Below are 17,753 nucleotides of genomic sequence, written 5' to 3'. Positions count from 1 at the left end.
TTAAGCACTCTCCTTAAGTTGTGAAGACAGTCTTTGAATGAATCTCCCACCACGGAGAAATCATCCATAAAGACCTCCATAATATCCTCCACCATGTCTGTGAAGATGGCTAACATGCACCGTTGAAAAGTCGCGGGTGCATTGCAAAGCCCAAAAGGCATTCTCCGAAAGGCAAAGATGCCATACGGACAGGTGAAAGGCATTTTCTCTCTATCTTCAGGGGCTATTGATATCTGATTGTACCCCGAATATCCATCCAAGAAATAGAAGTGCGATCGCCCAGCCAGCCTGTCCAACATTTGGTCAATGAAAGGTAGGGGGAAATGGTCCTTCCGGGTGGCTATGTTCAATTTCTTGTAATCCATACAGATACGCCACCCTGTGACTGTACGAGTTGAGATCGACTCATTGTTCTCATTTTTTACAACAGTCATCCCCCCTTTTTTGGCACACATTGGACAGGGCTGACCCAATTACTATCAGAGATGGGGAAGATGATTCCCCCATCTAACCATTTGATTACTTCTTTCTTTACAACCTCTTTCATGTTAGGGTTCAGCCTTCGCTGGTGTTCCCTGGAAGGTCTGTGCCCCTCTTCCAGGAGAATCTTATGCATATAGAAAGTTGGGCTGATACCTTTTATGTCTGCCATGGTCCAGCCAATGGCAGTCTTGTTTTCCTGCAGTACATGTACGAGTCGTTCTACCTGCACATCTAACAAACTGGATGATATGATAACAGGCAAGGTCAAATCAGGGCCTAAGAACACATACCTGAGGTGATCTGGGAGTGGCTTCAGTTCCAATTTGGGTGGTTCCTCTATTGATGGCTTTGCTGGAGGAGTGGCTTTTTTTTCTAGCTCAAGGGACTCGAACTGAGGTTCCCTTGACCAAAATCCTCGGCCTTCCAGTGCCATGACCCATTCAGCTAACCCTTCACCATCCATTTCTTCTAAATTCGTCAGACATGCCTTCAATGGATCTTTTACACTTAGGGTCATATCATCTTCTTGCAGGATTACATCCACTGCTTCAACTAGAGAGCAATTAGCATATTCACTAGGTCTCCTCATAGATTGCTGAACATTGCATATGACTTCTTCACCGTTCAATCTCATTTTTAATTCCCCAATTTCACAGTCGATCAGTGCTCTCCCCGTGGCTAAAAATGGTCTACCTAAAATAAGGGGTATCTCCTCATCCACCTGACAATCCAAGATAACAAAGTCTGCAGGGAACACGAACTTCCCCACTTGTGCCAACACATTATCAAGAATACCAGTGGGCCTCTTCACTGTGCGGTCAGCCAGCTGTAGCAGCATCGAAGTTGGCCTAGCTCTACCAATGCCCAGTTTGGTGTACACAGCCAGCGGCATCAGATTTATGTTGGCTCCCAAATCATACAATGCCTTTGCAAAGGCATAACTTCCAATTGTGCATAGAATAGTGAAGCTACCTGGGTCCGACATCTTTTGTGCCATCGGTTTTGCCACCACTGCGCTGCAGGTCTGTGTCAAAGTTACAGTGGATAGATCCTGAAAATCAAACTTCCATGACATTAGATCTTTTATCATCTTAGCATAGCCGGGCATCTCCCTCAAGGCATCCATCAAAGGAATATTCAACTGAATTTGATGCAGCATCTCCATGAACTTCTTATATTGGTCTGTCTTCTTTTGTTTGACCAGTCTCTGAGGGAAGGGTGCAGGTATCACCCTTTGTGCATTGCTTGCTGGCTTCTCTCTGTTAGAATTTTCTGGCACAAGAGGTTCTACCTGTTCTGCAACTTGCTCATTCATCTTATCTTTGCCTTTTTCCTCCTGACTCTGCTCAACCACCACTTCAGTAAGTTATGTTGGCTCCTCTACCTCTAATTGAACTGGAGTGGCCGGTATAGTGTCCTTGCTGGCTTGTGCAATTTCCTGCTCTCTGTCTAATCTCTCCCATTCCGGAGACTTACTACCATCAGCTGATTCGGGTTTTGGTCCTTGGGGTTTATGTTTGTGTCTGCAGGCAAAGTTCCCTGAGGACGGTGGATCAAAGCCATGGACAGCTGACCCAGCTGCGTTTCAATATTCTTTATGGCTGAATCATGCACTGCCAATTTTCTTGCACTTTATTATTTGTCACAATGAGTTGTTGAAGAATACACCTGATTTCCACCATGTTGTTATCTTGCTGCTGAGGGGGTGGTTGGTATGTCAATTGTTGCTGATTTTGCTGTGTATAGCCCTGTGGTTTCTGATATGGTACTGGCACCAATTGGTTTTGAGGGTGCATACCCCCAGGCTACTGCATATTAGGCTTGTACTGCTGATTTTGCTACGGTCTCCACTGCTGTGCTCCTTGCCTCTAACCCCCATAGTTGTTGACATAATTCATATCTTCCCTTGCCCCTTGATTTTCACCTTCTCCGCTCCATGAACACACATAAGACTAATTAATACAAGGTGTACACAGCCCCCCATTTGTTGTATCAACAATGTGCACCTGTTTTGTACCCATCTCATCTATCTTCTTTGTCAATATGCTCATCTAGGTCATGAGTGTGGCCATGTTCTCTGCATGCAAATTATTTGGGTCAAGAGGAACTGAATGCACTATGGGTGCCAGTGTTGTACCTCTAGTCATCCACCCCAAATTTTGTGACATCTTATCGAGAAGGATTTTGCACTCAGTGAATGTTTTACTTAAAAATGCACCTCCAGCTGACGCATCCACATTTGCTTTCAAATTGTCAGCTAGCCACATGTAGAATCTCTGTCGAGCATCTGGTCTGGAATGCCATGGTGATGACACTTCACTAACATCCCTTTAAACCTTTACCAAGTTTCTTGCAAGGACTCAGAGGGCTGCTGCCTATACTGCAATATGTCATCAATCTGTTTTGTAGTCTTGTTAGGCGGATAGAACTTGTTCAGGAACTGCTTGACTAATTCCTCCCAGGTGGTGATAGAGTTGATAGGGAGCGAATTTAGCCAAGTCTGAGCTTCCCCAATTACCGAGAATGGAAACAGTAGCAGCTTGATAGCTTCTGGAGTTGCATTTGGCTGCCTTTGGGTCATACAAATTGACAGAAAATTCTTCAAGTGTTGTTGTGGGTCTTCAATGTGTGACCCGGAGAACAGTCCTTTATTCTGCAGCAGATGCAACATGTTGTTGGTGATCTGGAATGTCTCCGCTTGAATTGCGGGCACAACTATGGCAGTGGCCAGATTATCAGCTGTGGGCTGTGGGCTGTGCCCAGTCATAAAGTGAAGCTTCGGGCACAAGAGGTGCCACCCTTCTGACATTTAAGTCAGCTGGCTCAATCCTGACGTTTATGTTGACGTTATCTACGTCACCCATGTCAAATTCGAGTTGGTGTGATTGTTGAGATTGTTGAAGTCTTTTGTTGGCACGGTTCAATGCCCTGAATGTTTTCTCGGGGTTTGAGAGTCCTTCTAGCAGTTCTCCAGTCCTCGAAGAACTTCTAGGCATACAGCTGCTTCCCACAAGAGTTCAAACGTTAGAATTTCAATGAAACGATTGGGTATAGAGAAAACTGACTACACTTAAAAATTTTGTACTTCTCTCAATTGTAATTGATAACACCGTTAATTCCTCGGCAACGGTGTCAAAATTTGATAACGCCAAACTATGCCTTATACAAAGACACACACGGACGTAGCAAATATAATCTGAGTAATTATACTCAGAGTCGAACCACAGAGAATTAACCTATCAATTACTTTTGACTGATTTACTAAATTCATAGAATCAATTTCCCCAAAATTTGTAATTCACAATTGATGATATTTCTAACAACTAAAGTCCGAAAATAATTAACAGCTGAAAATTAACTATGCTTGGTGTGTAAACAGTTGGAATAAGGTCTAAGGTAATGGTTTCTCCTGTTGGTGATTTTCTTGGTTGTACGTTTCTTATAGTGATGCCTCAGTTGTCTCTATCAATCAAGAACTCTCCGGCTATCATAAATCTCTCTCAAGCAATTATGATAATTTACTAGACGCACTCTCTCAAGCTACGCTAGCTAGATTCACATTACCGTTCTTTTATATTGCACCCAAGATATCGTTATCTCTAATCCAATCTCTAAACTGTCGGTTATGACTCTCGTCTATACTCCGGGAGTGATGTTGTTCAAACAACTACCTAAATATGCACTCTCTCTCAAGAAGATACATAATAAATAGGAACGGATAATTGAGGGACCTTTCAACTAACCACAATCAAAACGTAGATGAACAAATAGAGATTAACAACCAATTCAAACTATATTAATATAAAAACCAAGTCATCCCCAAAGGGTTTCACAAAAACCTTAGATTAAAGTATTTAGCTACTCATGACAACGTAAGAATAAACTACAAAATATTCATAATGGAAAAATTGCAAGAAAATTAGAAGAGAATAAGAACTATGATGTTTTGAGTGATCTCTCACACTTGTTCTTCTTGCCAAAATAATCTCAAAATCAGCTCTTCTTTCTTGGGCGAGTTTCCTACATCTTATAAGGGTTTTACAAAAAAAATTCCCGACTTGACACTTTGGCCCCTTAAATTCTGGGCTGTGAACATGCCGCCGCGGCCGCGGCGTCGACCGCGGCGCTGACCGCGGAGATCACTGCCTCCAACCGCGGCGCGGACCGCGGTGCGTGCGCTGGGCCTTTTTGTCTCTGTGTTCCTTCTCTTTTTGCTCTTTTGTGTTTGGGTACTTCTTGAGTGGGTGTTTTCTTCATGTTATTGCCTCTAAACACTTCATGTTGCTTCCTCACATCTTATATTCCCTGCGAAACCAAATAGCATTAATTAAAGCATTTTATTGGCAACTTACATTATAAAACAACAACAAAGCATGGGCAATTATGGTGTAAATAACAACTATATAGCCTATTATCATACACCAATCTCATTGTTCTAGTGAGATACTCCATGCATGTGACATATAACACAGGAGAAATAGGGTCCCTTCTCATAGTCCATTCATGCCTATAATGCATCAATAAAAATTTTCATTCAATGGAATAGTATATTGTTCTGTGGATATACAAGCCATGACCCATTTAATAAACCATACCGTGAATTTTAGTGCATGTTTCATTTCCTTCCCACATTTCCTTTCAACATAGCCATAGAAATTATTCAAGTCAATTTTATCAGACAACTCTTGGTGGTGCTCTTCATGTTATATAGTCTGACCAAGTACTGGCATATAAGGATATTCTGAACAATTGTTCTACTAGTCACAGTGGCACTTTGATTGTAACGACCCAGTCGGCCGCCTTGTGTATTAAGCCATGTTCCCCTATTTAATTTTTTCCATATGCGTATTTATTGTTTTGTAATTTGTGGGATTGATTTGTTTGTCTTCGGGAAGGTTCGCGAGTGATTTAGAACACTTAGTATCATTTGTGGAAGCTTAAGTTGTAAGAGTTGACCTAGGTTTGACTTTGCATATAAGAGAAAAATAACATGTAAGAGGTAGAACAAGTGTTAACAAGGTCAAATGAAGCATGTAAGGGCAGATTAATACATGTAAGAGTATATTAAAAATGGGGGATATAACATGTTATGATAATTCAATTAAAGGCATGGAAAAAGTCTAAATATCCTAACCTGGTCAATTACCATATATAGCCCATGTACACACATGTCACCTTGTGTACACGACTTTCACATAATACAAATAGCACAATCAACACAAATCCTAAGGGGTAGGTCCCCCCCCACAAAGTTAGGCAAGATACTTACCTCAAACAAGCTAAATCAACCCTTTAGTAAACATTTCCCGCGAAATTCCAACTCCGAAAGACTCGAAAATAGCCAAAATAACTTAATACCATAAATACAAACTATAGGAGATAATTCTGGATCATAAAGTTATAATCTTTAAAGAAAATTAAAAAGTCAACTCAAAACGTTAACCCCGAGTCCGCACCTTAGAAACCGACCAAGCTTACAAAATCCGAACACTCATTCAGTAACGAGTCCAAGCATACCAAAATTAACCAATTCTGACATCAAATTGACCTTCAAATCCCCAATTTCCACTTTAGGAAGTTTTACAAAAGTCTCCCATTTTCTTAACTTTATTTCGCTAAATAAATGATAAAAACAAAGATGGAATCATGATTTATTAATAAATCCAAGTGAAAAACGCTTACCTCGTTCCAAGGCGTGAAAATTCCCTCAAAAATTACCCAAAACCGAGTTGTACAACTCAAAATATGTTAAAATGAACCAAACCATCGAAAAAGAGTACTATACAATTTGCCCAGTTATTACTCTTCGCGATCGCGGGAAAGCCTTCGCGATCGCAAAAAAACAGATTCCACCACCTTACCCTGCCTCTTACATGAATGCGAGGAGACAGTCGTGAATGCGATGACCAGGAAATCCCAGGCTTCGCGATCGCGGAGTCAACGCGAATGCGTTGAACAAAGTGTGCCACCACAGTCTCTCATTCCTTATACGCGAATGTGATCCCTCTCCCACGTTCGTGATGCACATACACTCCAACCCTTCGAGATTGCATCCTAATTTTCGTGACCGCGAAGAGCAAAAATCCATCTGCCAGAAAAGACTCTACACGATCGCGACTGATCCATCGCGAACACGATGAAGGAAACCAAAAGCAGAAAAAAGCAGCGTCTTAACACATGAACGAATGGTTCGAACTTAAACTAAAACACTCCCGGCGCCCCGTATGAACATACCATCAAGTCCTATAACACAATAAGAACTCGCTTGAAGCATCTAAACACATCAAACAATACTAAAACCACGAATCATACATCAATTCAATCCTACTGAACTAATGAACTTTCAACTTCTAAAACTAATGCCGAATCATAACAAACCAACTCTGAAAAACCTCAAAGTTTGCGCACAAGTTATAAATGACACAATGGACCTATTCCAACTTTCAAAGCCGAAATCCAACCCCGATATTAAAAGTAAACTCTCGGTCAAGCCTCTCACCCTTTCAAACCTTCAACTTTTCAAATTTATGGCAATTCAAGACAAAACAAGATCCAGATATATGCCTAAGTCCAAAATCACCATACGAAGCTGTCGGAACCATCAAAACTCCATATCGAAGTCATCCATAAAAATCAAACTCCAGTCAACTCCTCAAACTTAAGCTTCCAACTTTGGGACTAAGTGTCCCAATTCACTACGAAACTCTCCCTAAAAAAAACCAATCACCCCGTCAAGTCACATAACCACAATTGAACATAGAGGAGGCAATAAATAGGGGAACGAGGCTAAAATACACAAAATGACCAGCCGGGTCGTTATATTCTCCCCCTTTTAAAATGAACATTCTTCCTCGACCGAGTATAGAGTCATACTTGAAGTGCTGAAAAGGTGAAGATAACGGCTATGCATATCATGCTCGGACTCCCTATTCACCTCCTTGACTGGTTGACCCTTTCATTGAACTTTCACTTAAAAAATGTTCTTTGACATCAACTTTCGCAACTCCCTGTCCAAAACATGGAAACATGTAACACCAGGTGAACTGCCGATAAGCTAGGTGGCCATGTAAACTTGTAATCCACCTCCCCCACTCTTTCAAGGATCTCAAAAGGACCAATATACCCATGGCTCAACTTGCCATTCTTCTTGAATCTCATCACACCCTTCATGGGAGAAACCTACAACAAAACTCTCTCTCCTACTATAAATGCAATATCACGAACATTTCGATCAGCATGACTCTTCTGCCTAGACTGCTGTGTACGAAGCCGATCCTGAATCAACTTGACCTTCTCAAGGCATTCCAAACAAGCTCAGTACCCAACAACCTAGCCTCTCTCAGCTTAAGCCAACCAATGGGAGAATGACACTGCGTCCCATATAAGGCCTCAAAAGGAGCCATCTAAATACTCAATTAGTAGTTGTTGTTGTAGGCAAACTCTACAAGCAGTAGAAACTAATTCCAAAGAACCCTCGAAATCCATTCCACAAGAACGAAGCATGTCCTCTAATATCTAAATGGTGTGCTCGGACTGCATGTCTGTCTGGGGGTAAAATATTGTACTCAACTCAATGCATGAGTCTAACTCACATTGTACGACCCTCAAGAAATGAAATGTGAACTGTGTGCCCCGATTAGAAATAATAGACACCAGCACATTGTGAAGACGAACAATCTCGTGAATATAGATCTCAGCCATCCGCTCTGAAGAATAGGTAGTCACCACTGGGATAAAATGCACCGACTTGGTCAACCTATCCATAATCACCCATACTGCATCAAATTTCTTAAAAGCCCATGGGATCCCAACAACAAAGTCCATGGCCGTACGCTCCCACTTGCACCCGAGAATCTCAACCTCTGAAGCAAACCGCCCGGCCTCTGATGCTCGTACTTCACCTACTGACAGTTCAAGAACCAAGCCACATACTCTACTATATCTTTCTTCATTCTTCTTCACCAATAGTGTTGCCTCAAATACTAATACATCATAGCAACACCTAGATGAATGGAGTACTGTTGCTCCCAAATGCACATGCAAGTATACGTGATCGATAAGTAATATAGAATTATAAGTCCAGATATCGGCCCCATAGGGACTTGCGATTAACTATTTACTAAATCAAACTATCACAAATAATCTATCCAAGCGAATATCTAACTATGAATATTTCACTAAAAGTAATCTAGAGTAACAAACAAAGAGATTAATGAAAAACAAGTGTGTAATATTAATGACGAATTCAATGAGAGAAAATATTCTAGAGCTATGGGTTAGCTAACAATCCCGTTGAGTTTTCCACCTAAATTGTCTCATTAATTTATTTGGTTTATTGACTGACTGGGTTAATATTGCTCGTAGCCTTCTCCCGAAGTACTACTCACCTATTCAAGATAACCTAACACCTATATTCCTATGGAAATAGGATTAATAAGAATGTATTTATAATTCCTAACCAAGTAAGGCGATTAGATGTATCCCTATCCTAACCGCAAATTCGTTCCTGATGCTCGAGTTAATCTAGCTCTATTCAATCATATATGCAATCTAGAATTCCCTCTCCCGAGTTCAATCCTAGATTCATAAATAGTATTCAATTGGTGATCAAGCAATCAAATAATTAAGCTCAAGATTGAATATATAAACCAATATGATAAAATAATAAGAATAATTCAAGCTTCAAACTACAACATTCATGTAGCACCCACAACTCTAGAATTAATAAACTATGAAACTAAAAGAAGAGAAGAGAAGAAAAACTAGTTAGAAACCTCCTCCAAGCGTGGTGTGTGTTCCTCCACGTGAATTCTCATTCAAAGTATGTTAGATATCCTCCAAATTAGGTTTAGGACCCTTTTTATACGAGTTCAGGAGGGGGGATGGGTCTTGGGCCAAAATAACCTTATCTCGGACGAAATAGGAAAACCCTGCGACGACGCGTCCAGACCAGCGCCTCGCGGTGGCCTTAGCGCTGGAAGCAGAATGTTTTGCCTAATTCAAGTTCCTTCTTTAACTTCAAATTGTATTCTTTTTTTATTAAGTTGACACTTTTTTTTGGGGGGGGGGGGGACAAAACCCAAAGGGAGTCCCCCTTTTTTCTCCTTTCATTCTCTTTTATTTTCCTTCTTTTTTCTTTCGTGTTTTATTCAATTTTGCTCCAAATCTCTTCATCTTCACACCCCTTTATTCCTACACAATTAAAATATAATATTAAGCACAAAATAATATAATTAATACTCAAAAGACGATTAAAAATACTAGAATGTGAGGCAACAATGGTTAAATATATGCATTTTTTAGCCGAACATCACCACCCCACACTTAAACTCTTGCTCGTCCTCGAGTCAACCAACAATTCACACTATTCTTGAGCACTTCATATTTACACATTTGAAGCACACTACACCAATGACCATGGTTGATAGCAACAATGCTACAACTCGATACAGAATTTCCAAAATTTGGGTATCACTAATACATGATCATTTATACAATAACATGGTCTGGCTATTAGAACATTGTCTAGGAAAGTAGGACAATATGAATAAAACTAAACGAAAAGGAGGAGAGTCAAGGTCTGCGACGCTAAGGCAACTACTTTGATAGTCTCTAAACTAAATAAGCTCCAACACTAGCAACCTCCGCGTCCGGAAGCACCTGGATTTGCACACAAATTGCAGAGTGTAGTATGAGTACAACCTAACTCAATAAGTATCATAAATAAATACGGCAAGGTAAGAGAAGCTTAAATTATTAATGATACTAGCTATCTTTGTATAGTTCCATCTTTTAAACTAGCATAGAACAATATTGAAAACTAACTCATCAAGTTTCGTGAGAAGAACATCCGTGTGTGCATGTGTACATTTTTTCAAATACTCTGCTTAGACAATATCATGGCATGTAGAGGTGAAAAGCAGTTAAATCCAATAAATGATCAAGGAAATGCAAATTCCACATGACACTGGCTGGATTATCTAAACTTTCCATATTTGTTCCCAACCACTAATCAGTATTTTCAATAACCGCGTGTACATCACCAAGAGAGAACATGAGAAGGTGACCCTAGGGGTATGTATCCGTATCCACACGTTGCATGGATTACTCACGTGTTGCACGGACAACTCACGTGCTAATAATAGTACCCGCACGGAAAATCACGTGCCAATAACACAATCCGCCTGGTATGGTCATAGGCCTTCAGTCCAAACATATCATACAAGAGCAAATAAGCAAGTATACATGTGTGTGATGAATGAAAAACAATTCTCATTCTCCTGGACTGGTATAAGTGATATGCTAACGTGTATGCATGTGCAAAGTGTGTTATCATAGCTCAAATGGGAAATTTCGTCACTGAAAAGTATTTATCAAGTTCGTTCAGGGATTAAACCTCTATGTAGCCTCAGTATGGCTCAAAAAGATCACACAAACTGTTACAAACATAAGATATATCATAGCTTAAAGCTTAACAATCAATTCGAGGCTTGTAAGAGCCCGAGCATAACTCAAACATGAATAAAAGACCATGGTGCCCGCACATGGGTTCATCCCCACGCATGTGTGTACCCAATAGCACGTAGCTACCACACAATTTAGGCAACTAGTTCCTCAATCGAGTTTAAATAAGATACTTAAACTTAATCAAATCAAATCACTCCGCTAGCAAGCCCTTCCATGCGTATCGGCTTCCAGAAGGATCGAATCTATCCAAAAATAACGTAATACTATCAACAAAAGCTATAGGAATTGATTCCAATTAATAAAGCTACGATCTTTAACTAAGGTCAAAACGTCAACTCAAAAGGTCAACCCCGGGCCCACATCTCAGAATTCGATAAAATTAACAAAATCCAAACATCCATTCAACCACGAGTCCAACCATACCAAAATTACACAAATCCGATCACAACTCGACCTTCAAATCCTCAAATTAAAGCCTATGAAGTTTCTACACTTTTCCCCAATTTTCCAATACAAAAACACTAATTAAATGATGAAATCAATGATATATTCATGTATATTAATAAAATCCGAGTTAGAATCACTTAACCCAATCAAATCCTTGAAAATATCCTCAAGAATCGCCCTAATCCGAGGTCTCTAGCTCAAAATATGAAAAATGGGTTCAAACCCTCGATTTTGGTATTTAACACTGTTGGCCAATGACTCCTTTTCGTGATCGCGGAAAGTCCTTCGTGATCGCGAAGGACAAAACAAAGCTGCCCCCAATATAGCCTTCACGAACACAGATAACTCCACGTGAAAATGATACACAGATTCACAGTCCTACGCGATCGCGAACATCTTCACGCGATCGTGAAGAACACCTTCGCGTGACCCCCAGTCTCTTCCATTCTTCTTCGCGAATGTGATTCCCTTCACACGTTCGCGATTCATCAACTGCCAAAGCTCTGCGTTCGCATACCTCTTCTCGTGATTTCATAGAAAAAATCTTCCACCAGCCTAAAAAACCCTTCGCAATTGCGATATCCCACTCGCGATTAAATATAAGGAAACCAACAACAGAAATCAGCAGTTTCTCAAAGTTCCAAAATGCACCGAACATGATCTGAATCATAACTAAGGTCTCAAGGATCTCAACCAAACGTACCAACAAGTCCTAAAACACGATATGAACCCGCTCAAAGAGTCAAATCACATCGAACAACATCAAAAACATGAATTGCACATCGATTTAAGCCTAATGAACTTATGAACTTCTAACTACTACATTCGATGCCGAAACCTATCAAATCAACCCCAATCACATTTTGCACATAAGTCATAAATGACACAACAGACCTATTCAAACTTTTGAAATCAAAATCCAAGCCCGGTAACCACAAAGTCAACTCTCGGTCAAACTTCTCAACTCTCCAAACTTCCATTTTTTCCAACTTTCGTAATTCAAGCCAAAATCATCTATGGACCTACAAATCAATATCCAAACCTACTCATAAGTCCAAAATCATCGTACGGAGCTATCAGAACCATCAAAACTCCATTCCAGAGTCGTTTTTATATAAGTCAACATCCGGTCAACTCTTTCAACTTAGGCTTCCAACCTTGGGAGTAAGTATCCCAATTCATTCCGAAACATCCTCGGAACCAAACCAACTACCCCAACAAGTCAAATAACAGCAAATGAGAGTAGAATAAGCAATAAATGGGGGAACGGGGCTACAACACTCACGATCGGTCGGGTCGTTATATCCCCCCTCTTAAATAAAGGTTCGTCCTCAAACGGGTCTAGAATCATACCTAGAATCTCAAATGGGAGTGGATATCTACTCTGCATCTCCCGCTCGGTATCCCAAGTAGCCTTTTTGACTAGCTGACCTCTCTACTGCACCTTCATTGAAGCTATGTTCTTTGACCTCAACTTTCGAACCTGCCGATCCAAAATGGCCACCGGCTCCACATCATAAGTCAAATCACCATGCAACTGAACCGTGCTGAAATCCAAAATATGAGATGGATCACCGACATACTTTTGGAGCATGGAAACATAAATACTAGATGAACACTCGACACACTAGGCGGTAATAAAAGCTTGTAATCCACCTCCCAATCTTCTCAGGCACATAAAAAGGCCCAATATACTGAGGGCTCAACTTGTCTTTCTTCCTGAACCTCATAACCCTTTATAGATGAAACTCTGAGTAGTACCTTCTATCCCACCAGGTAAGTAACATCACGAACCTTCCGATCAGCGTAGCTCTTTTGTCTAGATTGTGTCATGCAAAGCCAATCATGAATCAACTTAACCTTTTCTAGAGCATCCTAAACCAAGTCACTACCCAATAGCCTAGCCTCACCCGGTTCGAACCAACCCACTAGAGATCGACACTGTCTCATATACAAAGCCTCGTACAAAGCCATATGAATGCTCGATTAGTAGTTATTGTTGTAGGCAAACTCTACAAGCGGCAGAAACTGATCCTAAGAACCCCCGAAATCCATGACACAAGCACGTAGCATATCCTTCAATTTTTGAATAGTGCGCTCGGACTGACCGTCCGTCTGAGGGTAAAATGATGTACTTAACTCAACGCGTGTTCCTAACTCTCACTACACTGCTCTCCAAAACTACAATGTAAATTGTGTGCCCCAATCTTAAAAGATGGACACCGGCACACCATGAACGTGAATAATCTCGCTAATGTAAATTTCAACCAACCGCTCTGAAGAATAGGTAGTCCCAACTGGAATGAAATATGCGGACTTGGTCAACTGATCCACAATCACCCAAATGGCATCAAACTTCCTCGAAGTCCATGGGAGCCCAACTACAAAATCCATGGTGATACGCTCCCACTTCCACTCTGGAATCTCAAGCCTCTGATGCAATCCACCCGGTCTCTGATGCTTGTACTTCACCTGCTGACAATTAAGGTATTGAGCTACAAACCCCACTATGTATTTCTTAATCCTCCTCCACCACTATTGTTGTCTCAAGTCTTGATATATCTTTACGGCACCCGGATGAATGGAATACCATGAACTATGGGCCTTCTCAAGAGTCAACTCACGTAGCCCATCTACATGGGGCACACATATCCGACCCTGCATCTGCAATACCCCATCATCCCCAATAGTAACCTCCTTGGCATTACCATGCTGAACTGTGTCCTTAAGGACAAGAAAATGAGGGTCATCATAGTGACGCTCTCTGATACGATCATATAATGAAGACTGAGAAGCCACACAAGCTAGAACGTGACTGGGCACCAAAAAATCTAATCTAGCGAACTGATTAGCCAAGGCCTGAACATCTGATGCAAGCGGTCTCTCACCTACCAGAATAAATGCAAGGCTTCGTATGCTCGCCGCCTTTCTACGCACGGCATCGACCACTATATTAGCCTTCCCAAGATGATACAAAATGGTAATATTAGTCCTTTAGCAACTCCAACCATCTCTTTTGCCTCAAATTTAGATCCTTTTGTTTAAGCAAGTGCTGGAGACTCCGATGATCCATAAACACCTCATAAGACACACCATAGAGATAATGCCTCCAAATCTTTAATGCACGAACGATGACTACCAACTCCTAATCATGAATTGGGTAGTTCTTCTCATGGGGCTTCAACTAGCGCAAAGCATGAGCAATCACTCTACCTTCCTTCATCAAGACACACCCAATACCAATCCACGAAGCATCACAGTACACTGCATAGGAACCCGACACTGAAGGCAAAACTAGAACTGGAGTTGTGGTCAAGATAGTCTTGAGCTTTTGAAAGCTCTCCTCACACTCATCCGACCACCTGAATGGAGCACCCTTCTGTGTCAACCCGGTCAAAGGCGTTGCAATGGACGAAACCCTCCATGAAGCGACAATAATATCCAACCAAGCCAAAAAAACTCCGAATCTCAGTAGTTGAAGACTATGTAGGCCAACTCTGAACCGCCTATATCTTTTTTGGATCTACCTTAAACCCCTCACTCGACACTAAGTGCCCCAAGAACGCCAATAAACTAAGCCAAAACTCACACTTGGAGAACTTGGCGTAAAGATTCTCCTCCCTCAACATCTATAGTACAATCCTAAAATATTGTGCATGCTCCTCCTGGATACGTGAGTACACCAGGATATCATCAATAAACACTATGACAAAAGAATCAAGATATGGCTGGAACACACTGTTCATCAGATGCATGAATGTTGCTAGAGCATTGGTCAGCCTAAAAGACATCACAAGGAACTCATAATGACCATAGAGTGTCCTGAATGTTGTCTTTAGACCATAGCATCCACTTGGTAGTTACAACACTTAAAATAATCAGCCTGGTCATTACAACCGCGCCTGTGGGCCTCCTCAGGAATCAACTCAAGAACCTATCCACATTGTGCACACTTATTCGATCCTGCATCCGCAACACCCCGTCATCTCCAATAGAAATTGCCTTGGCATCTCCGTGCTATATCGTGTTCTTAAGGACAAGCAAATGAGGGTCATCACACTAATGCTCTCTGATGCGTTCATAAAAGGAAGATCGAGAAACCACGCAAACAAGAACCCAACTGGGCTCCGAAACATCCAACCTAACAAACTGATTAGCCAAGGCCTGAACATCTAGGGCTAGTGGCCTCTCTACTACCGGTAGATATACCAAACTGCCCAAACTCTTCCCCTTTCTGCTCAAGGTATCGGCCAGCACGTAGGCCTTCCCGAGATGATATAGAATAGTGATATCGTAGTCTTTAAACAACTCTAACCATCTCTGCGGTCGCAAATTAAGATCTTTCTACTTAAACAGATGTTGAAGACTCTGGTGGTCTGTATATACCTCACATGGGGATCCATTCAAATAATGCCTCTAAATATTCAATGCTTGAACAATAACTACCAATTACAAGTCGTGCACCGGATAATTCTTCTTATGAACCTACAGTTGCCGAGATACATAACCCTACCATCTTGCATCAACATTGCGCGAAGCTAATACATGACGCATCACAATACATTGTGTAAGGCCCAGAACCCATATGCAACACCAACATTGGGGTTGTAATCAAAGTAGTCTTGAGCTTTTGAAAGCTCGCCTTACACTCTTCGGCCCATCTAAAAGGAGAACCCTTCTAGGTCAATCTAGTCATAGGTATAGCAATGGATGAGAAACCCTCTACGAAATGATGGTAATATTTAGCCAAACAAAGAAAACTCTGAATCTCAGTAGCTCAAGACAGTCTAGACGAACTCTGAACTGCTTCAATCTTCTTCGGATCTACCTTAATCCCCTCACTCGATACCACATGACCCAAAAATGCCACCAAATCAAGAGAGAATTTTGACTTTGAGAATTTTTAAAATTTTGCATATAACATCTTCTCTCTCAAGGTCTGGAGCACAATCTAGAATATCATTATAGAGAGACAATTAGTCCATGCCCAATATCACATCAAAGCCTACCATATTGAGTAACAAAAGATCAACTGTGGTCTCAAAACCACCAATAACAACTAAGCACGACCAATACACACGGTCCATAATAATAAAATCTCTCACAAACATGGACACATTTAAAGGAGAACTCAAAAAATCATTGGATATATCCAAATACATAGCAAAGTAAGATAACACATATGAATAAGTGGATCCTGGATCAAATAAGACTGATGCATCCCTATGACAAACCAGAACCATACTTGTGATGATAGTATCCGATGCAACCGCCTATGTCCTACCTGGAAAAGCATAGAATCTAGCCTGGCCTCCCCCTCTAGGGTGACCTCTGCCCGCTTGACCCGCACTCCTAGCTGGCCGTGTAGGTGGAGCGGCAACAAGAGCAATAAACATGGTTTATAAAGTTTGTGGACAAGATAGAATCCAGGGAGCCCGAGTAGTCTGTGGAGATGCACCTCTTCTAATTCTGGGATAGTCCCTCACCATGTGTCAGGTATTGCCACACACAAAAAAGCTCTCGATGGATGTGGGTGCTAAAACTGACTCTGGCCTGGTCGGTTGGACTAACCGCTGAAAGCAACCCATGCAGGAGGTGCACTGGATGGTGACGATGCATAATGGGAAACCTAAGACCTAAAGGTAGCTAGAGCACCACTAGAAGATGGAAGTGCTGAATGGACTGGACAGCTCATATAGCACCTACCATAACGAGCTGCATCTAGGGCGCGAGCACTACTATATCCTCCAATTCCTATCCTCTCTCTAACAGCGCGATCTCTACCACCTATTGATACAGAGTATCCATCTCCAACTCTCGAGCCATGTTTAATCAATACCATAGTTGAGCCCCTCAATGAGTCGGCAGACTTGCTCTCTAACTGTAGAAACCAATGTAGGTGCATGTCTGGACAATTAACTAAATATGATGGCATACTCTGACACTATCATAGTACCCTGCACAGCTGCCAATCTCTGTGTGCCACGCATCCCGAAAGGGTATGGGGAACAAACTCTCTCAATAACATCTCTTAATACTGAGTACATGTGAGTGACGCTGCATCGGCTAGGCTACCCTTCTTATAAGCCTGTCACCACTAATACACTACTCCTGACAGCTAGAATGTAGTAAAAGCAACTCCGCTCACCTCTACAATACCCATTGTGGGAGAATATGGTGGCACTTCTCTAGGTGTCACGACCCAAAACTTAACCTGTAGCGATGGAGCCTAACATGATACTAGGCAAGCCAGCAACTCAATTATTTCCAACAAATACAATGAAAGACAAACTAAAATAGGTTTAAATAATTTAAGCTATCATAAACTAGATAAAACATCAAAACTTAGTACGGAA

The 17,753-nt window shown here is 41.3% G+C and overlaps 1 protein-coding gene across 1 annotated transcript; it reads right to left on the bottom strand.

The window, feature by feature from the left end:
* Positions 1–430: 430 nt before the first annotated feature.
* Positions 431–1,798, bottom strand: LOC142175930 (uncharacterized). The gene has a single exon (XM_075242942.1). The coding sequence runs from the start codon at positions 1,796–1,798 to the stop codon at positions 431–433; it is 1,368 nt and encodes a 455-aa protein (XP_075099043.1).
* Positions 1,799–17,753: the final 15,955 nt, after the last annotated feature.

Source organism: Nicotiana tabacum, chromosome 3 (genome assembly GCF_000715075.1).
Source record: "Nicotiana tabacum cultivar K326 chromosome 3, ASM71507v2, whole genome shotgun sequence".
In the NCBI taxonomy this organism is placed as follows: domain Eukaryota; kingdom Viridiplantae; phylum Streptophyta; class Magnoliopsida; order Solanales; family Solanaceae; genus Nicotiana; species Nicotiana tabacum.
The sequence above is the reverse complement of the archived record's forward strand: the minus strand, read 5'-3'. Positions and strand labels throughout refer to the sequence as shown.